Source organism: Lepidothrix coronata, unplaced genomic scaffold (genome assembly GCF_001604755.1).
Source record: "Lepidothrix coronata isolate B3197 unplaced genomic scaffold, Lepidothrix_coronata-1.0 Scaffold28, whole genome shotgun sequence".
NCBI classification, from domain to species: domain Eukaryota; kingdom Metazoa; phylum Chordata; class Aves; order Passeriformes; family Pipridae; genus Lepidothrix; species Lepidothrix coronata.
Window position 1 is genome coordinate 2,655,962 of NW_016690208.1, and position 21,476 is coordinate 2,677,437.

Genomic DNA, 21,476 nt, shown 5'->3' on the forward strand with positions numbered 1-21,476 from the left:
TGTGGCCTCTCTGAAGTGCTCTGGGTGACCTGGGTGCCAAGTGATTCCACTGGCCAATACACCCCTGGGTCTGCAGCTGGCAGGAGGGATGGGCAGCAGGGTCCTGCCTGGGCTCTGATCCAGCTCAGTGCTGTATGGAAATTGCTTCACCTCTCCATGGACTCGCTTCCCCCTTTGGAGCACACACACACATACCACGCAGACAAAGCTGTGTTTCACATTCAGCTTCAAAGCATTGAAGGAGTTCAAAGTAAATCTCATTTATCCAGACAGCAGTTGTGGCTGTCCCAGAAAGTTTGACAAGGGTCTTTATCCCGACATGTCCCCAGCTTTTCTGTTCTCAAGTGGTTGTTTATTCCTCCCTCATCCTTTTAATGATATAAGATATAATCAAGAGGCAGCTGAGACCCGGTTACATAACTGTTGTCAGGGTTTCTCTTTGGCTGCATGGCCCTGTGTGCTGTTTGCACACTGACTTTCAGGAACTCAGGGATTTTCTGTCAACCAGATAACTCCTGAACCTGATATGGTAGGTGGTTTGTTGTTGGGTTTTTTTAAATACCTGCTAATATTAATCTGGTTTAAGTTTTCTAAACCTCAGCCTGGATTTTCTTGGGTTTATTGTGAGGTTGGTACAGGATTGACGTGGTTTGTTTAGACCCCAAGTCAGGCTCCCTCTGCAAGGCTCAATATACCTGTAAAAGCAGGTGGCTGTGCTCTTGCCAGCACAGCACCCTCTGCTATTCCCTCTGCTCTGGGCCTCCCCACAGTTCTGCCTGTTCAAACAGCTCATTGTTCTCAGTCCAACTTCTGCTTTCCTGCCAAGTTTGTGCTAATCAGTGTGTTTTCTCTCCTTTTCTCTTTTATGTCTGTCCTACTAATAAAATACAGTGCAAATGGCTAAGTGAGGGAGGAGCTGTTGTTTTCTTTGGCACATGGCGGCCATCTGAGCAAAGATGGAACCAGACTGAAGCCAAAGATCGTTTGCTACTCAGCAGGCAAAGGTGCCTCAAGGCTTCCAGCCAGCCCTGTTGCCTCCATGGGCCTTCATGCTGCAGCTCCCTGTGGTGGTCCAGCAGAGATGCTCTGAGGGGCATCTTGTGGAGCCTGGTGTTTTTCCTGAGCGTCCCATGGATGCTGTTACTGAGTGACAGAAGATTTCCTCTGTCCCTGACCATGCTGCCTTAGCACACAGAGTCCATGGATTCTTGCTCCTGACAGGCCTGATTTAAATCCTGCAATATGAGAACAAACACTATGTGTTGCCAGGTTTATTGGTCAGACACTTGTCCCCTGGTAGCAGCCTTTAGATGGGCTTTACTTGGCCAGTTGCAGTTGGCACTACATTCCCAGTCTGGCTGTATCCAGCATGTTTGCAGTCTGTGCTTTGGTTTGTACATAATGTGTGGTGCACTAATCCTCTTACCTGGAAATCATGTTTGATAAGCCATTGCTGGTGGGAGTTGTAGCCTCTGGTCAGACACAGTTTCTTTCAGAAAGAGTGTTTTCTGTCTATGTTGGAAAAATGCTTTCAGCTTGATGAATTTCAGAAAGTGTGAGGGGTGGGAAGGTCAGATATGTATCACATTTTGTTACTTCAACACAGAGTTGAAACCCTAAGATGGGACCTAGCAGATGGTATAATAAAACTGCCAGCAGTTTTAGGCTTGAAGGGGAGACTTTACAACAAGAAATCGGGAAATCTAAATTATGTGTGAAAAGGTTAGATTAAGCTCCTAGATTTGAGAAAATTGAGAACAGAATTATGCTTTAAAAAAAATGAAAGAAAGGTCAACTGAAAGTAAGCAAAGTGTCTTTTCTGACATAGAAGTTGATGTGCAGTGTGTGCACTACCCATGTTTCAGCTTTGTCCCAGGCTCCAAGAGCCAAAATGTGGAAATAAAGAGACTCCCTCATGATGGGTGTTAATCGCAGCATGTTGTGCCAGCAAAGATCAGAGTGAAAAATTAACAAACCACATCCATTGTGAAAAAGATACTTAAAGCTAAAAGTGGTGTTCAAGGTGCCAGCAACAGAGAAATGTAATTTTTTTGGTGAAGTGTTTTCAGGAATCACAGTAGAAGGGCTGAACCCACAGGCTCAAGAGTCTGAATCTGGTACATAACTCACTCTCAAGGCCAGCTAACGGGGAAAGGGAATTTGAAGAAAGAATTCTGTTGCCTTCAGTTGATGGTATCAAAGCATTAATTACTGGTATAAGTCATTAGCTGTGGCTGGTGTGGAACCATAATCTAAACATTAGAAACCTGTCTGCCAGTGCTTCAGTGGGAAACCCAGTGATAAATTCTGTGGTATAAGATACGGTTCTTTTCTGTCATTTATGTTTAGGAATCCTTGTGTTTTGCTGCTTATTGTTAGACTTACTCCTTTAAAGCAAGGACTGTGTTGACCTCTCATGTGTTGTCATACTTGAAGAAGCTCACCTCTTTCAGTGCTGGAGTGGCAGGAAAACATGACGCTGTGAGAAGTGTGTTCCTGCAGTTCTTTTAATTCAGTTTGTGAATCTTAAAGCCCACAAACTTCTTGTGACTAAAGAGGAGGGAGTTAAAACCCTGTAACTTGGTGTGCGTGCTCACTGAATATCTGCAGTTCTAGCTGTCGTGTGTGCTTTACTTTTTACTTCTCTGTGGCTGAATAACCTGTTTGATGGTGTTCTCCTGGTTCTCTTTCGCTAAAAGGCAGATCGGGAGCGGCGCAGAGAAATTTCCTTACTAGATGACATTTCATCGCAATGTCCGATCGTTTGGGGCAAATAACCAAGGGAAAGGATGGGAAAAGCAAGTACTCGACTCTCAGCCTGTTTGATAAGTATAAAGGAAAGTCAATAGAAGCTATCAGAACTACAGGTAAGAAGCACCCTCAGAAAGCTCCTTTCGATGTGTTCCCAAGGGTGTTGTTGCAGAGCTGTTCAGGTTGTTGGCCCTGTGGGGAGGGTGCCCAGCGGGTCACAGCTGGGGTGCAGAGTGTTTGGGCTGGTGTCTAAGCCTGTGTTTCATTAAAACTTCAAGGAAAGTGCCCATGGCACTTTGTGTTGCTCTTATTGTAGAGACATGGAGGAAGGACACAGGACATCTGGCCTTTTTGTTTAGCCTGTGTCCTTGCTGCTGAGTGGGCAGGTGGCAAACTTGAGTGAAAGCCTTACCAGGGCCTTAGGCTGTGCCAGGACAGGGCAGTTGAGCTGAGTGAAGTGCCTTAAGCTGCTCAGACCTTGTCTGAGGAGAGTCAAGGACTGAAGGCCACCTGAGTTGATTTTCCAGTAGAAATGTGACCAGAAGTATATGGTGGGGTCAAAAAAATGAACCTTGCCTGGTCTGGCTCTGGATTTGGTGTGAGAATAGAAAACAAAAACCAAAATACTTTCTTAATAAATATGGTTTCTGGTGGGTAGAGCTGGCAGATCTAGACCTGGGGACTCCTGGATTAGGTTACCAATTGGTCTGCTAAGAGCTGGAGTTGAGTGGCTGTTTCCCCAAGCTTTGAAGGGGTGGTGCTGCTTCTCCTTGGTGAAATGAAAGAGGAGGATTTGCACAGGTAGCTAGAAGACTCTGTGAGGACTTTTCTGGAGGAGAATTATTTCTCCTTCCCTCCCACTGTGGGAGCTGTTTGCCAGCTGCTACAACAGACGGTCCTGTGGGAAACGACCTGTGTGTTGACATAGCAGCAGCAGTTCTGTTGGGACTGCACCCAGCCACAGTATCCTAATTAAGATTACTTATCTGGCAGGATACAGCCCTCTAACCTGCTGCTGTTCCTTTCTCACTAGTTATTCCTAGACATGGCTTACAGAGTCTTGGGAAAGTTGCTGCTGCCCGGCGCATGCCACCTCCTGCAAATTTGCCTAGCTTGAAGTCTGAGAACAAAGGAAACGACCCCAACATCATTATAGTACCCAAGGACGGTACAGGATGGGCAAACAAGCAGGATCAGCCAGACCAAAAGAGGTTGGTGGAGTGAATCTCTGGTAATTTTGTCAGCGCTGCCGTGCTGTGTGTTGGACCCTAGTGATCAGTTCTTTGTTGTCCGTGCCAGTGTAGAGCCAATGTTTTAGCTTGATCTTTTAGCAACTGCCATATTGCCAGAGTTGTTTTGTTGCTCTCTTTCCCCTGTGATCTCACTTCTGCTGTCTCTGCTCAGTTCCAGTGCGACGGCTGCACAGCTGCAGGAGTCGCTGCCGCAGCAGGGTTTGCAGAAATCTGTCTCCAATTTACAGAAGCCGACACAGTCAATCAGTCAGGAGGTAGGTGCAGCTGGTCTCTGACTGCCACCCTGCTTCCCCTGTCCCCAGGCAGCCTGGGGGTTTTCTTTAATTGCCTGTGTTGCCTTGCACAAGTAAGAACAGCTCCTGTATAATCAATTCTCATGGAATTGACCCTCTAGAGTCCCAAGTTACTGTGCTGTGTTGCATTTAAGAGTATAGTTCTGTGTATGTTACTTCTGTGTCTTTCAAATGTGTGCAAAAAGTCTAGTTGAGGTCTAGAAAAAACCAATTAAAATGTAGGATAGCTGGTTAGCACTTCTAAACTGTGTTACTTTGGGTCTAATTCAAGTGTCACATGGTGACAACAGACCCGGTGCTTGCTCCCAGACTTGATAGAAAGAGATCAGGTCATGTGGGAGAAGTCACCAGTGTCAGGACCTGAAAAAGCTACTAGCAAGTAAGAAGCTGCCCTAGAGAGTGCAGGGACCTGTCCCTCATGCTGTAGATTTCACACTTTAAGTTTTAAAAAATTTCCCAGCCCTCAAGGTTCAGAGAAATCACAACAGGGGTTATGATTTGAAGGGAATAGTGGTTAATGCATGAGAAAGTAGGGTAACCTTCAAGCTGAGGTGTAGCATGGAACAAACCTAGGAGATTGAGACAGACCATTTGGGTAAATGCAGCAGAACAAAGGGAAAACCTGATTAGAGTGAGGTAAACGAGAGAAAAGGTGTGAGTTGGTGAAGATGAGCCGAGGAGACGTTAGGGCAGAGAAGAGGATTTTTGCTGTAGCACTGTAGTACACTGGAGTGGGGAACAGCTGACTTTAGCCCCAACAAGATGAGGGAGACCTGGGGTATCGAGTGGTATCTGGTGGGTGATCTGGAGGTCTGAAAAATAGGAGGTGCCAGCCAGGAAATGAGAAACAGTCGTGAAACTTTGCTGATCTGTGGGTGTTGGGGTTTCTTTGTTTGCTTTGTTTTGTTTTCAGAGTACAAATTCAGTGCCAGGTGGACCAAAGTCATGGGCACAGCTGAATGGAAAGCCAGCAGGACAAGAAGGTGGTGAGTATGATAAGCAGAAATGGAGCTGGGTATGTTCCTGCTTCTCCCAGATAGACATGAGATGGAGTGGACTCCCATTTCTTCCTGCCCTCCCTGTCAGACTGGTGCAGAATGGGACACAGATGTCTTGGTTACAGTGCAGAGAGACCTTACGAGTTTTCTTTTCAGTCTGTGTAATGTGTTGCCTGGAAGGATGCAGGTGCATCTGCTCAGGTCTGCCAGTGCAAGACATGGCTTGAACAGAATGTGTCTCAGGGCCACACGGAACCAGGGGGATTCTTGCTCTTGGGATGCAGCAGGGAGTAGTGGGAGGTGAAGGTTTTGAAGAAGAAGGGAAACATTTGCCCCCTCATCAGCATCTTCTGTCAGTCCAGAGCAGTGTATAGTAAGGGTGAGGAAAACTGAGTGAAAGAAGGGAGATTCTCCCTGAGTAACTGTGCTGCTAATGGCTTCTGCTTGACTGAGAATCCTGAAGCAGTGTTAACACGAACTGGGAGTTTAGTTGTCTTCAGATGCATCCATTTCCACACAGGAGGTGGTTTCCAGCTGCACTGGGTACTGCCATTAAAACCATAGTGAGGATAACAGCTCAGTTCCAGTGTTTTAATGTAAACAGACCTGGAACTGTTCGGTTGTCGAGTGAAATTGCAGAGAGATGTGAAAGAACTGAGAGAGCTGCTGATTGCAGAAACAGAAGGGACAAGTTTACCCTTAATTAAATGAGGCCCTTAATGAGAGGATGTTTCTCAAAGGCCAAATGTTAAAGCAGAGACTTGTGTTTGCCTGAGGTTAGTGGCCAGTGCAAAGACTGTCTTCTTTGCTTAATTGGTACTTTTCCTGCCCAGTCATTTTGAAATCTGATAATCTTAACAGTGTTATTAAAGATTTTTTGAAAACTCATTCTAGGTCACACTTACCAATATAGAGTTCTCAACCCAAGAAAACAGTTGCATATGTGGCTAAGAGCAGCTTAATTAGAAGGTAATTGAATCACAAAAGCATCAGAAATGTGGCTGAAAGGACTTCTAAGCCATCCCATGCTCACACCTCTTCACCAGGGGCATTGAATAGTTGCTTTTCTTTCTAAGCTAATACAGCAGTTTCTAATATTATGGACAAAGAGGAGTCTCTTGCTTTTTGCTCTTTTTAAGTCTTACAGCTGTAAAATCTTTTTTGGAGGGAGTTTCTTGAAAGACACTTACCTGTGCCATTCTAGCTCAGTGGAATAACACATTTGAAATCAGAACTCGCAGCACTTCTCAGCCACTTCGTGGTGTATTTGGGAAATGTTCTCGAGTATTCTCATGTCTCCAAAATAGTTAAAAGTGTTACATGGAGCAGTTGCAGTGTTTTCCCTGGAAATCTCACATGGGAGGTCTTGTGCAGTGTGCAGGTTCCAGAAAGTGGAAGTTACTAAAACCAATCCTTCTTGACTCTTCAGGACAAGGAAGGAGAAAGATAAATGAAACTCTTCTGTCAGGTCTTCAGTACTCACTGCTGATACTTCTGATGTGATAATTCTGAAATGCCCTTTTTAAAGGGAGCATTATCCAAGTAACACTAAGAAACACTTCTCAAAAAAAGCAATTCTCTTCATGTTTAATAGTGCAATAATGCTTGCAATTTCCTTTTATTCAGTGTTATCTTGCCAACAGATTTAGGAGAACTGCTGTGTTTTGTGTTCCAGTCACTGGCAGATCTTTAGAATTGACAGAAAACTATCATTCTGGGGTGACTGATGACTCAGCAAGACAATTTGCCAGTGACTAGAAATGAACCTGGCCTGATCTGACCACTGATCTGCATCTTGAAAATGCTGCAGCAGGGAGGAGAGTGGGGATGGCATGTAACATCCACCCTTCTCTGTGATCTTTCACTAATATATTGGCAGAAATCTTAACAATAGACTTCCATGGCAGAGTGAGATCTGAGCAGAAACAGTCTGAATAGAAATGTCAAACGCTTGATAGCAGGGTATGATCTATAAACGATCTTGCAGAATTTATATCTCTGCCTCTGTTTGAATTCTGTACTTTACAAAAATAATTGGAAGCCGAGAAAGTTCACTCTGACTTCGTTGAATGTGAGAATTGAAATGAAGATCCCAAGTTAAGAGCGTGGGAGTGCTGGGTGAGGACATGTGTTGTCGTGTTGGTGACAGTGTCTGAGAGTGTTTGGGATGTGAGCTGAGGTGCCGGTACAATAGTAACTTGGGTTTAAATGTGCCAGAGGCCCAGATTCTCAGGAAACACGTTTCCAGGCTGATCTTGTAAGGGAGTTGAAAGAGTGGAAGGATTTTCTCTGAGTCCCACACTTATTTGTCTGACAGGTTCAAGGGCCTCAAGCCGACTGTTATCCTTCTCTCCCGAGGAATTTCCGACGCTGAAAGCAGCTGGCGAGCAGGACAAGGGTGGCAAAGAAAAGGGCGCCTTAGATCCGTCGTATGGGCCAGGACCAAGCCTCCGCCCCCAGAGTGAGTGAAGGATTGTGTCCTTCTGCCTTATCCCAGCTCATAACCCCAGAGACTGTGTGTTGTGCAGGGCGTGCCAGTTCACAGCAGTATCAAATATTCCATCTTTACATTTCCTTTTCTCTTTTTATGAGCTTACATGTGTCAGGCTGCTTAGCAGATGATCACAGGTCAGCATGTGGTGCTTTTGTTCTGTGGTCCAGACAGCTGGGAATGGACTGTCATCTACTGTATTGTTTAATAAAAGTTGCTGTGTGATGTTGCAAAGCAGGCCCCTCCCCCTGGGCTGGTGGAGCCACAGTGAAATGAGTGCGTGGTGTGATGTGGCTTCTCTTTGAGTGTTTGTGCATCTAATTGGCATTGATTCTGCAGGTAAGTAAGGACTGTGGAGATGGGGAGCAGAGGTAGTAGGAATTTAGGCTTATTGACAAATAAGGACACCACTGGTGCAGCAATTCCTTAGTAACAGCTGATGCTGCTTATTTCTTGAAAGAATAAACAAAACTGGAGATTTTTCTTGGTCCCTGATATTTTTCTACAACCTTAGTGTAATTAGGGCTTGACCAGAGCACCTGACATTTCGAGACTTTCTGGCAGAGCGACTGTCTGCATTTACAAATATTAACATGATTGTTACCTCCTTTCCAGATGTCACCAGTTGGAGGGAGGGCGGTGGGAGGAACATAACCTCTGCTACATCTCTGACCGCCTCCCCTGCTGAGCTGGGCAGCAAGACCTCCAGCAGCGGGGACGGAGCCCCCTCCTCGGCGAGCGCCAGCGACCCGAAGGAGCCGTCTCTGCGCCCAGCTCAGCCCGTCCGCAAAGGGGCCTCACAGTTCATGGGAAACGTCTACCAGCCACCTACATACCATGACATGCTGCCTGCTTTTGTGAGTTACCCTTTCTCCACAGCTGTGTCATGTCCTTGGTTCTTACGTGTGCAGGGGTTGAAGTCGGCTGAGATGTGTTTTCTGGACTCTTGGTTGCTCACGGATCCTTCTCTTGACCTGTTTTTGGTTTCCCTGTTGTGCATTTGCCCTTTCATCCTAGAACAGCCTTGCTCAGCCCAGGGAAAAGTTACCCTTTCCCTCTAGAGCTGGGGAGGGAACCATTAGCACGTGGCGTGTTGGGCAGCCAGACATGAAATGTTTGGTTTCCCTTTGTGCGGGTGCAGCCACCGTGCACCTGCTGTAACCTGATCTGGGTGAACCTTCCCACGGCAAGGAATAAAACCAGACTATTTTGCTTTGCCTCGTTCCAGATGTGTCCACAACAGCCATCCGAGCCCCCTGCACCGCTGGACCGAGGGTCTTTCCCTGTTCCTCAGCTTCGCCTTGAGCCCCGGGTACCTTTCAGACAATTCCAGATGAATGACCAGGATGGGTAAGGCTGCCATCACTGTCCAACTTGAGAGGCAGGTTCAGGGTGTGACATGAGCCTTAAACTAGGCAAGATTTTGGGCCAAGGATGCAGTGTGTGTGTGAAGCTGCAGGCAGCCACGGGGGAAACCAAAGCAACGGTGCTTTGCTCCAGCTACAGCAGCAGGTGAAACGTTGCGAGGCTGTAACCACTGTGTGTCTGAAGAAAAATGTGTGATTCTGGATTGGAGGGGTTGCAGCTCTGATCTGTGAGCCTTAGGAAGTGGGTACCAGGTAGTGAAGGCAAAGAAGCTTTGCTGCTCAGGAAGAGAAACTTGGATGCATTGTATTATAAGTGTGTGGTAGAAAAGGACTGACTCATAAAGTCAGCTCTGTGTTCTTTGCTTTACTGTTTCTAACCATTTCTCTGTGTTTTGCTGTAGAAAAGAGAACAGGCTCAGCCTGTCTCGCCCAACACGTCCGGTTCGGCAGCAAATAGAGCGAGTGCCCCGGCCCACCATTATCAATGCAGAGAACCTGAAGGGGCTGGATGAACTGGACAATGATGCAGATGATGGATGGGCAGGTAAAGTGCCTCCATTCTCAAGCTTCAGGCAGCATAAAGTAGCCAGGATACTCCTGTGGCTCTGTTTTGCTGCCACGGAATAAAGGAGTGGGAAGCAAAGAGTTGTCTGTGTAGTTGTGAAATTGCTGCTGGTGTAAATGATGACACAATGGATCCTTCTGATCCTTCCATCACAATGTGCTCAAGGAATCGGATCTGAAGACTCCTAAAAATCTGAAAACACCAAACAGCAGGAGGTTTACCATTATGGCTGCTAGGAGGAAGAATTAGTCCTGCCTTTTCGGTTCATTATCCAACTGCACACAGTCTAGTTTGATGTTTGTCTCCTCATTTGCAGCCCCCATTCCCAGACTGTTTGCTGCTGCTCCTCTGGGAACAGCATAGCTGTTCAGCAGTGTGTGTCCACACTGCTCACATAATTAGGGAGGTTGGACTAGATGACATTAAAGGTCCCTTCCAACCCAACCCATTCTATGATTCCCCGTACCTGTGGTGGACACTTGGCTTTGTGAGTAGTTTATGCCAAGCCTGTGTGTTCTGGAGTTTAGTGACAAAGAGGGCATAAGCTTTATCAGGAAAAGGGACCTGTTTCTTTCCTCTCACATATCGCTTCTCCATTCCTGCCTTCATAGGCATTCATGATGAAGTGGATTACTCCGAGAAACTAAAGTTTAGTGAAGATGAAGAAGAGGAAGAAACTCTTAAAGATGGACGACAGAAGTGGTAAGAAGTGGCTGTATTTGCACCTACAGTTTTTTCAGTAAAAGTGAACAATACCAGGATCTTTAAAAACTTGTTCTAAATGTGGTGTCTTGAACCCTCTGATTTCTTGCTGTGACTCTGTTGATTCCACTGGCCATTGTTTGATTGGGCTTCAAAGATATGTGTAGGTCTTTAAGTTGAATTCCAGTTTTCCAGGCTTTTTTCCGTGTCCCCTGCCCCTGTCTCACCTTTATCCTGCTGCACAATGGTGGAGTTGATCCTTATGCACCTTAGGAGAAGCACATCTCTTGTTCTGGTGTTTTTTTCGATCTTTCTGTTGCGTTCAGTTGCCTTTGCCACTTGATAAGGCTGCAAGTGCTTTCTGAGGCAAGTAGCAAATGCAATAGCGAAGCTGTTTCTGTGGCAGGAACAGCTGGGATCCCAGAAGGCAGCGACAATTGTCCCTGAGCTCTGCAGACAGTGCAGATGCCAAGCACACCTTGGAGGAAGGAAAGAATTGGAGCGAATCAGTGGGCTTGTCCCGGCCAGTCCGGAAAGTGCAGGAATCGCAGCAGCCTCCAAGGAAGCTGAATGGCTGGAGTTCTGCATCGGAATACCAGGTAGGCTGAACTCGTGTGGGTGGGCTTGTGCTGCTGGATGTGACACATCACTGTCCTTAAGAGGCCAGTTTGACATTTTATTGGAAATGGAATGCTGATTAATTTCTCAGTTCTTGGTTTGTATCCAGCTGGAGAGAAATCCATCTGCATAGCACTTCCACTAGGGAAAAGAAGTTGAAGCTGGTCCAGAGCAGTGGTGTTGTCAGTGAGAAAATGAAGCTATTGAACCAGACAGCAATAACTCCCCCCAGTAAAAAGGGGATTTGTGCCTGAGGATAGAGGGGGGGGAAGCAGGAGGGGATTTCCTCGGCATGGGATGCAAAGCTCAAGATAGGTTGGGTCTTGCTTATTGAGGAATGTTTTTTCTTTGGCAGAAGCCCGCTCTGGGAAGTGTTCTCAGACAACAGTCCATTGAGGATAAAGAAGAAAAGGTGCCCCTGAGACAGAAGTTTGTGCACTCTGAGATCTCTGAGGCTGTGGAGAGAGCCAGGAGGCGGCGGGAGGAGGAGGAGCGGCGAGCCAGGGAGGAGCGCCTGGCAGCCTGCGCTGCAAAGCTGAAGCAACTTGATCAGAAATGCAAACTGGCTCAGAAGAATGGGGAGACCCAGAAACACACAGAGAACGAAGATGTGCGACCCTCAAACACAGAGAAAAACACTGTGCAAGAGAATGGCCATGCTTTCCGTAAAGGTACAGAAACAGTGCTTGACTCACCTTGTGGAAACTGCTTTTTTGCTGCTGTGCTGATCCTCTTACCTGGAGTGGGGGAGTTCCTGGGAGGGAGCACTGAGAGGGCCCTTCAACTGCCCTCAAGAGGTCAGCTGCTTCAGGTGTTCTGCAGAGTGTTTTGCATTGGTGGCGAAAGTTCATTAAATAGAAAAAGCTATTAAAACAAATGCAAACTTCTTTAGTTGCCTTTATCTGTGCTCAGTCAGCTGTGCTAGCAGAGGCCTTGTTGGAAAGGGCCTCTTGAGCTTCTCAAGATTGGATGATAATATTAAGTGCTCATGGGCACAGATCAGAAAATCAGTCAGCAGTAAGTGCTGGCGGGTTTAAGGACTAACAGGGGAAATGGACTTTTCCCCCAGTGCTTAAGTAGAAGGCTGATAGCAGAGGAGGATCTGGGAATTTATCGCTAAAACAAGATGGACAAAACCCTCTAGAGCTGTCAAGGCAAATATGTGATTGGAATAAAACTCAGCCATGTAATGCAGTCAGGACATGCCCACACCTGTGTATGTTCTGCTGTGGTGTGCACTCACAGACCCTGTCATGAGCAGGCCTCTTTAAGGTTTATTTTCTTCTCTGCAGCAACTCCTGAGTTTCACACACAGGATGTGTCTGTTGGCTACCTGGAAGAGGAGACTCCTGCCCCAGCAGCAGCAGCCCAAAGCAGCAGTGAGGAGGAGCTCAGAGAAGCTCCCTCCCCAGCACAAGAATTCAACAAATACCAGAAGTCTCTTCCCCCACGATTCCAGAGGCAGCAGCAGCAACAGCAGCAGGTAATAGGTGTGACACTCTCACCCCTCTTCCTGTGGACCCCTACCAAACCATTACCTTTGCTCAGTTCTGAACACTGTCAGTCTTTGAGTGGGGGTGGTAAATGGGATTTTACCCTGGCCTTTTTTAGTATTTCTGATCATGGTTGTATCCTGTCTGACGGATTAAAAGAGCTCTGTATGGCTTACATGAATTTTCCATGCACCCTGTGATGTGGAACTGTTGTGGATAGGGCTTTCCATGGCTGGGAAGAGATGTGTGCCCTTATCCTGTTAGGTGCAGGCAGCCATTTGCTTGCCAGGGGCAAATTGTGCAAAGGGTGGCAAGCTGTTGGACTGCTTCTGGACTGGGAGGGAGTTGTGGAGCAGCTTCTCATTCCACCTCCTGCCCTTGCAAAGGGCTGGTCCTTTACTTTGCTCTCATCTTCTGCCTACCCAAGCATTTTTTCCTGTAAGGGTCTTTCAAATCATTATTTTCTTTGCTCCATAAGTATGTCTGGTCTTCACTGTTTCATTTTCGTTGCATTGAAGACTCTCTTTTGGGGCTCTGAGACACCAGCCTGAACTGCTCTGTGCATCTTGCATCTTTGCCTGACCTTTCAGTGCTGTATGTGCCCTAAGTGCTGTTCAGCTCTGCTTCCAGATGCAGTGAGTCTCTGTAGGGCAGCAGAGCCAAACCAAAGGACAGAATGCTCAGGCTTGAGCTAATGCAAAGTTAATTGCCATTCTTCATAGAATAACCACTTGAAACGTGATACAATCAACACTGCTGCAAACCTTAGTGGAGAGCTCACAATTGGCTTTTGCTTGGAAGCTCAGTAATTGCTCTTTTATGGAATGTTCCCCTGTGCTCGTTGCTCGGCAGTTGACATTTTCATGATTCAGATGTACAGCAGCAAACGCTGCTTAATGTTACTCTTGAAAAGAGATGCTCTTAAACTAAAAAGAGTTGGATGTCTTTGCTGTCGTGCTAATAATACCACAGGTCATTGCTACTGGAAGAACCTGGAGTTTTATTTTATTTTCTCTTATCCTCTGTGATGTTAGTGTGTATGAGGCAGTGCGTGTTTTGGCTGGCTTGTATTGCTGCTTTGGTAGCAGTGGCTCCATGAAAAGAGCAAAATAAAAGATAGTGTTGGTATCATGAAGGAAATATTTTCTCCAAGGTACTAGAGGGCTAGATAATGCAGATATAATCTTTGCATTTATCAGAGTCTTTCTTGCTGTAATGATGTGTCAGGTTCAGATTTAAGGGTGCCTCTCTTGCTCTGCAGCGGGGAATTGGCTTTTTTAATAAACAGTTACAATATCTGACACTGTTTTGTGCTTACCAAGAAAAGATGGTGGAAAGCTTGACAGGTAAGTAGATGCATTTCATGTTAATTGGAGCTGTTTACTGTTTGAAAGCCTTCTTCAATACACAAAACTCCCTTCAAATATAGGTTCTTTTTGGACCTTTAGCAAGAGTTAAATGTCAGATCGAATTAACATCATGACAGTTCTCACCTAAAGGAAGGTGGAATTAACATCATGACAGTTCTCACCTAAAGGAAGGTGGACTGGCTATGTGGGAGATGGGAAACAACCTGCAAGTGTCAGCCCATCTCTGGAGGATGCACAGGAAATGCTGTAAAATATTAATAGCTCTCTTAATTGAGTTTAGGTTGTTTTTATCTAATCTGTTCAGCTAACAGGAGTGGAACTAATATATATGCTCACTAAATAAATTAGAGCTGCATTTACTGAAAAGTGCAACATCTTCTAAGGTATTTGGTTCCAGTTAGGAAGTGGTGTTTGACAGGAACCTGTCCTGTATTCATAGAAGCATTGAGAACTTGCAAACTCTGGTCTTAGAGCTGATCCCTTGTGTTGGGCCACGTAACCTGGCCCATAGTGGTGTGACATTCTGGCTGCTCTGGTATTTACAGAATAACAACTGCCACATTCCCAGTTGGTAGTGAATTGGCCTTCTCTGCTCCACCCTCCCATCTGATCTGGGATTGAGCCTCTAATAGATGGCATGTGTTTTCCCTTGGCTGACAAGTATGTAAGTGTGATTCCTGGCATCACAACCGTTCGTGCCCAACAGCCCATCCTTTTCCCTGCAGGAGCAGCTGTACAAGATGCAGCACTGGCAGCAGCAAGTGTATCCTCCCCCCTCCCATTCCCACCCTCAGCGGACGTTCTACCCGCCGCACCCCCAGATGCTTGGCTTTGATCCTCGCTGGATGATGATGCCCTCCTACATGGACCCTCGCATGGCCCAGAGTCGCACCCCCGTGGATTTCTATCCCTCAGCCCTTCACCCTTCAGGTAAGGTGTTTCCAGTGTTTATCTTGGCTGTTGAGTTGGTCCATATCTAGAAATTGCTGTGTGTCACCCGTCTTACCTCTGCCCAGACTTTGCACCTGGCTGGCATCCCTTCTCTTGTGGTGAGAAAGTCGCTTGCAGTGGGAGGTGGTGAAGAAACAGAGGTTGAGAGGGAGTTCACGTGCCTGTCCATCCCCTGTGCTGCAGTGGGAGACCTTCCCTATCTGCTTTGTGACCTTAGTGGGTGTGACTGGTCTTGCCCCTTGAAGGAAGGGGTAGTGAGTCCACTGATCTTGCCACTTGAAGGAGAAGGATCAGTTTTGGAGTTACTGTGATCATGTGAAATCTTAATAGACCTCCTTCAGGAAATGTGAAGGAGAAACCCAGTAGTTCCTGAACTGTGTGCTCTTAGCACCTTCCTATCTTGTTACTGATCTCTAGAGGTGTGAATGTAAACATTAGGGTGTATAAATCACTTCCTTGAGATTGTGGTTTGTTTTCACACACCTGTTTGATTCCAAGCCAGTGATGCTGTGTAATGTCTGTGCAGGCTGGGTTCTGAGAGCTGTGTCATCTTTTGTATTACTCCAGGTGCATTTCCCAGCTGTGCATTTCCCAGGCATTTCCCCTCTACCAGAGAGGTTTCCATGGCTGCAGTCAGCTGCTGCCCTAGGAGGAAGGGGAAAGCTAGTGGGTTGTTTAATTCTTCTTGTCTGTGAGATCCTAGTGCTAATGGCATGAACTCTGTCGTGAGCAGGAATTATGAAGCCCATGATTCAGCAGGACTCCATTGGTGGGAGCAGCTGTCGGTCTGAAGATCAGAACTGTCAAGCAGGGCAGGCAGAGAGGAAAACTGCTCCCTTGGATCCTGTGCCAGTGTGGGGCCAGGACAGCTACACATCTCTGCAGAGCAAAGGATACTCCCTGTCACATCAGAAACAGGCTGACAACATGAGCATGGAGGGACTGCATGCCAGGTGAGTGTCCTCATCTCCTGTCCTCATGCATACTGTGGTGGGAGGTGCTGCCATAAGTCGTCTGCTAAAAAGCAGATGTAGAGCTGACCCTAAAGATATCTCTGAACAGGCCCAGGTACTGATCTGGTAGCACTCTTACACTGTTGAGTGTGGTAAAGACTGAGCTATTCAAGGGTTTCTATCTGATGCAGTCAAGGCTGACCAGCTTGGAGCCTGTTCAGTAAGGGAGAGGCACTTGTCACCTACATGGGAGGGTACAGAAAACAACTAAAAAATTCTGATACCTTTTATTTGGTCTCCTAGTTCTTTTTGCTTTCTGAAACAAATTCCATGTTCTCAGATCTCCACATATGTTGGAGGCTGAATCTTCCTTCATTTCGCAAGTTTGCTGCCCATCTTTAAAAGATAGAGAATTGCTTTCTTTATCATGCATTGATTTGACAAACCAGGCAGTACAGCCTGGGGCCACAGCACATCTGCCCAGCATTCTGGGATTTATAGGCTCATTTAAAATAAACCTCACTTTATTTATTTATTTCCATCTCTTGTGCCCAGCCTGGGCCCTTGGAGATGCGCTGTGCTCTGCATTACCTGACTTCCATTTGTTTGTTGTTTTCCTTCTCAGGAATGACAGTTACTGTGCTGCTGGAAGGCCAGAGAGTCTGAGCACCCAGCGAGATCTCTTTGAGGAGAGAGGGGAGGAGTATTTGAATGCTTTTGACAAGAAGGCCCAAGCAGACTTTGACAGCTGCCTGTCTTCTCAGAGGATAGGCCAGGATCTTCTGTTTCAGCATCAGGAGACTGTGCAGGAAACCTGTCCTGCTGGCGGCCGCCATGGAAACTTGAGGTGTTCACCCCTCGAGCCTGACTTTATCCAGGCAGAGAAGAAGCCTGAATATAATGGCTGGGATATCAGCCACCACCAGAAACCTGCGGAGACTGCAGCAGAAGTTGCTGAGGAAGTGCCCAGGGATGAGCAGACGTTCAGTGCTGACCCCTGGAAGAAAGAAGGAGCCAATACCAAACAGGCCACTGAGGAGACATCAGAGTGGGCTCCCGAGAACCGCAACACCAGTGGTCAGCACCAGGAGCAAATGGGGAGGACACGGCGATCCGGCCCCATTAAAAAACCAGTCCTGAAAGCCCTCAAGGTTGAAGAGAAGGAGAAGGAGATGGAGAAGGTTAAACTGGAGGGAGAGGACACCTCACGCCCACTGAAGGAGAAGGCTGCTGTTCAGAAAGTAGAGAATGAGTCAGATGACTCTGCAGCTTTGCTGAACTCCACACGTTATCTGCTGGATGATAAAGGTTCTTCCCAAACCAGCCTGGCACGAGAGGCTGAGAAATCTCAAGAAGAAGAAGAAGAGGAGGAGGAGGAAGAGAAGCCAGAAAGAACCTGGGAGAACAAACTATCCAGAGAGACTGGTGATCTCCCGCCCACAAAAAGAAACAACTGGATCTTCATTGATGAGGAACAAGCCTTTGGTGGGAGAGGCCAAGGGCGTGGGCGAGGGAGAGGCTTCAGAGAGTTCACTTTCAGAGGCCGAGGCACTGTTGTGAGCAGCCGAGGAGTCTACAACAACCAACGGAGCAGCCGAGGGCGAGGGCTCCGGGAGTTCAACCAGCCAGAGGACTTCCCCAGAGGGAAGCCAAGGCGCCGGATCGCGAGCGAGACGCACAGCGAAGGGTCAGAGTACGAGGAGCTCCCCAAGCGTCGCCGGCAGAGGGGCTCAGAAAACAGCAATGAAGGCTCTGTGCTGGACAGGGAGGACAGTGATCTGAAAAAGGGAGACTTCAAAGAGTCTTGGAGGTCCAACAAAATCTACTCGGATGATCACAGTAGCCTGGATCCTAAGATGAGGGCTCCGAGAGCGTTCGGGAGGTCGCTGCCACCAAGACTGAGCAACTCTGGCTATGGGCGAAGGGGTTTCATGGGTAAGGAGCCCACCCAGTGGCAAGGCAGGAGTGGAGGAGCAGGGTGGCAGGAGTATAGCCACACCTCTCCATCGGACACTTTTGGGAGCAGGCAGCAGTCTGACAGGGACTACATCCAGGATTCTTACAAACACACGGATTCCTTCTCCAGCCGGGTTTTTGATGAGAGTCATCTGGATGACAAAAGGCACTTTTTCCAGGAGGATTACTCAGCAGATCAGGAGAACATAGAGAACAGGCCGTTCAGGAGGCGCCGCCCCCCCCGCCAAGACAAGCCCCCACGCTTCAGGCGCCTCAGGCAAGAGAGGGAATCGGTGGGGCAGTGGAACCCCGAGGAGGGAGGCCCCAACCTACTGCCCAGCCAGTGGCCCGGCAGACCCAAGCTGAGCGCAGAGAAGAGCAGCATCTCGGGCAGGCGGTCTCCTGAGCTGTCCTACCAGAACTCTTCAGACCATGCCAACGAGGAGTGGGAGACGGCATCTGAAAGCAGTGACTTCAGCGAGCGGCGGGAGAGGCGGGATGGAGTCCCAGAAAGTGAAGGCCAGCTGGAAGGTGGCCTCAGCACCGGGAGCTTGGGAGAGAAGAGGGAACTAGCAAAGAGAAGCTTCTCAAGCCAGAGGCCACTGGTGGACAGGCAGAGCCGCAAGGCTGAGCCAGCAGGGTTTGCAGAGCAGTCTGTCAGGACTGGTGTAGGAGCAGCTTCCAGATACGAGAGCCAGCAGAACGGGACCCTGATAAAGAGCAAAAGGTAAAGTTGCTTTCTGATCTGTCACCTGATATGCAGATGTTGAAGGAGTGGATATACACACCCCGTATGTTTTCTTCTTGCCATTTTTACTTGTGTTCTAATGACGAAACTAAATCCTTTCCCTTCTTTCCGTGTAGGTCTCCAGAAGAAGGAGGAGGCCTTGGTAACACCAGTGGTGGGAGCAGCCACTCCATTTACAGCTTGGATAGGGGCTCCCATGCTAACTCAGAGAGTGCTGAGGGGCCAGGTAAAAAGCCAGAGAAGGAGCCCAAATCCACTGCACAAAGAGCAACTGAGAAGGGAGAGGCCTTGTCACAGTTTGAACTGAGTTATGGAAGTGAGTGTCTTCATTAGTACGTTTTTTTAAAGGGGTAATGCATTGTGGCTGAACTCAAGGCTGACTGCTTCAATCCAGTGTAATTTTGAATATCAGATTTTTTTCCATTGATTTGCACAAGTAAATTCTATTGTATCTAAATAGGGAAAACATGGAAGGTAAAGATGGTGCTAAATTTTAAACCAAACTTTAACCAGATCTGACAGTGTGTCTCTAATGTTTCTTCTACAGAAAGTTCTGTTTTAGGGAGAATATTTCTCTCTAAGATGTTAGTGTATTTTGGGCTTGAAGTTTATGTAGTGTGAAGGAAGTTGAGAGAGCATCCAGAGTGGGGGAATTTGAGTCTGAGCTCATGGCAGGGAGGCAAGAAATGAGTATCTCTGAAAAGAGAAATACCACTATCGTGGCTAGTTTTTGAAGCTGCAGCGTTGTTAACTGAACTTGTTTGCTTGTAGCATGGATCCTCTTTGGAGCGAGCTCTTTAAATTATTGCAATTATAAAGCTTTACATGCTCGACACAAGTGCACTATTTTTTCCCCTGTGTGCTTTGTTCAGGTACCATCATCGATAATCGGGTGTCAAGCACAGCAGAAGAGAATGAAGTAGGTTCTATGGCAGGTGAAGGCTTCATTGAGGTTCTTACTAAAAAGCAGCGGCGTTTGCTGGAAGAGGAGCGCAGGAAGAAGGAACAGGCTGCTCAGGTGAGGAATGGGAAGCAGGAAAAGTTGGACCTGTTACATTGTTTGGATAGCAGTCAGAGAAACAGGACCTCAAAAAGTGTTTGGATGAACAGAAAAACACAGTTGGCTAAAGTAGTACAGATCCTGTCTTAGGCCCCAGAAATGTATTTAGGCTTGGGATGGTTGGGCCATTGGTCTGAAAAAGAGGGTTTGATTTCTGACTCTTCTTGGCCTCTAGCAGAACTGTTAATTGGGAGTTAAGGAGGGTTTTCTAGAGTGGTCTTCATTCAAAGCAACTTGGCTCAGTAAGCCAGCTGCTTGCTGTAGTTGGTGGGATTTTGGGCAGCATGAGCAGTGAGGGACTTCTGCACTCTCGCTGCGTTATTGCTGTAAAAAAAAATGCATGCTGCTGAAGGCAGCTTTCTTCAGGGCCTTGTTAGACTGGGGGAACCTCCCAGTCTGACACCTGGGCCTTTCCTGTCACAGGCACCAGCTAAGGCCCGTGTTCTTCAGTCTCGCATTCCTCCTCGATTTGCTAAGAAGCAGAACAGCCTGTGCTTGGAGCAAAGTGATGTAACAGTGTCTGGAAACAGCCTGGGCACAGAGATCTGGGAGAGCAACAGCCCAGGTAAGTTTGGGTCTGTTTGTTCCAAAGGGTTTCACAGAGCTGGGGAATCCTCTGGGGTGTACAGAAAGGATGGGGTCCATGCTTGAGAGGAGACAGCCCTCTCCTATCTGATGCTGGAAGTGGGAGGGGAGGTAGCAGACATCTGGAGTAGCATCTGTTCTAAGCTGTTCTGTTCAACCGTCTTCCTTCTTTGTTGACCATGTTAGTCTCCTAATCTATTTCTTTTTTGTGTCACATCAAGATTCTACTATGTAGCATTTTCTAGCCAGTTGGGCTGGATCTCCTTTAGCTATTTTCTTATTTTGCCTTCCTGCATTTTCTCATCTCTAGCCCTGAATAGCTGGTGCCTCCCTTGTTTCTCTCTGTCCTGTCTTTCTCCTGTTGTCATCATGTTCCCTAAGAAATCTCCCTGTTCTCTACCCTCACTCCCCATACCCTGTATTCTCTGATGCATCATGTCTCAGATATCTGGGCAACACCATCTTTCTGAAGTGGTTAAAATGCTCTTTCTCATGTCTAGAAATGGAAGGTTAATGGTGTAACATGCACAGTGTACATGGTGTGCTCACAGTTGTTCTGAGCAGCTGAGCCCTGCCCTCCATTCTCTTCCAGCTCTTTCCGTTCAGTCTCCTGGCAGTGATTCCTGGAGCAAGCCTGTAAATACCTTTAATGGCACTGAGTCTGGCACCACTGAGGTAAGTGGCATCTAATGTGCCCTTCAGGTATTGTGTGGATAAAGTATTAATGCAGGTGGCTTTTATGCGTTTCATTGCTCCATCTGTGCTTAGTGACTCTCAGCTCTGCTTGTGCCATTTTAAACTGTCTCTTTGCAGTTATAACTTGAGCTTGATGCTGCTCAAATCTTGACCCTGAGGGCCAAGCGCTGCTTGGTGTTGTATGTGGGTATAAATCTGGAGTAACTGTGTGGTAGAGCTATTCCAGGGTTATGCTCATCACTGGATGCAGGCTATGGTTGAGGAGGATGGAATCCCATAGGTCCTGTTTGTGCCTCATGCCTGTGAGCATTGCGTACCTGTAGCCTTAACGCAGAGAGGGCAGAGGAAGGAGGTTCCTGAATGCTTCACCTCTGGAGGCCAAGAGTTCAAATTTGCTGTGGGTCACACATGAAATGAGTTTGGCAGTGTCCTCTGTGTGTGACACTTTTTCCTTACTCTGAAGCCATGGCCTGTTTGTTGCATTGGTTCACTGTCTCAGGGCCATGTAGAGCTGAAGCAGCGGCCAAGGGGTGCTGCAGGTCAGGCCCAACTCCCTTGCAGTTCACCAAGAGCGTGATTTGAAAGGGGGACATGGTCTTGCTGTTTTCTGGGATATTTTTTCTCCT

At 47.3% G+C, this 21,476-nt stretch overlaps 1 protein-coding gene across 8 annotated transcripts in view; it reads left to right on the forward strand.

Annotated features, from left to right (window-relative positions):
- PRRC2B (proline rich coiled-coil 2B) overlaps positions 1-21,476 on the forward strand; it is a 45,763-nt gene that overhangs the window by 10,981 nt on the left and 13,306 nt on the right. For 5 of the 8 annotated variants that reach the window (XM_017809969.1, XM_017809968.1, XM_017809974.1 and 2 more), the window contains exons 2-20: positions 2,700-2,867; positions 3,785-3,962; positions 4,156-4,258; positions 5,211-5,283; positions 7,613-7,756; positions 8,402-8,643; positions 9,015-9,136; positions 9,555-9,697; positions 10,330-10,420; positions 10,827-11,019; positions 11,394-11,709; positions 12,331-12,521; positions 14,627-14,831; positions 15,586-15,805; positions 16,431-18,488; positions 18,626-18,825; positions 19,382-19,527; positions 19,993-20,134; positions 20,747-20,829. In XM_017809969.1, the coding sequence (XP_017665458.1) occupies positions 2,753-2,867; positions 3,785-3,962; positions 4,156-4,258; positions 5,211-5,283; positions 7,613-7,756; positions 8,402-8,643; positions 9,015-9,136; positions 9,555-9,697; positions 10,330-10,420; positions 10,827-11,019; positions 11,394-11,709; positions 12,331-12,521; positions 14,627-14,831; positions 15,586-15,805; positions 16,431-18,488; positions 18,626-18,825; positions 19,382-19,527; positions 19,993-20,134; positions 20,747-20,829 (4,965 nt within the window). In that variant the 5' untranslated portion in view covers positions 2,700-2,752. The remainder of the gene's footprint in view (positions 1-2,699; positions 2,868-3,784; positions 3,963-4,155; positions 4,259-5,210; positions 5,284-7,612; positions 7,757-8,401; positions 8,644-9,014; positions 9,137-9,554; positions 9,698-10,329; positions 10,421-10,826; positions 11,020-11,393; positions 11,710-12,330; positions 12,522-14,626; positions 14,832-15,585; positions 15,806-16,430; positions 18,489-18,625; positions 18,826-19,381; positions 19,528-19,992; positions 20,135-20,746; positions 20,830-21,476) is intronic. The other 3 variants (XM_017809970.1, XM_017809971.1, XM_017809973.1) reach the window with 2 other exon arrangements.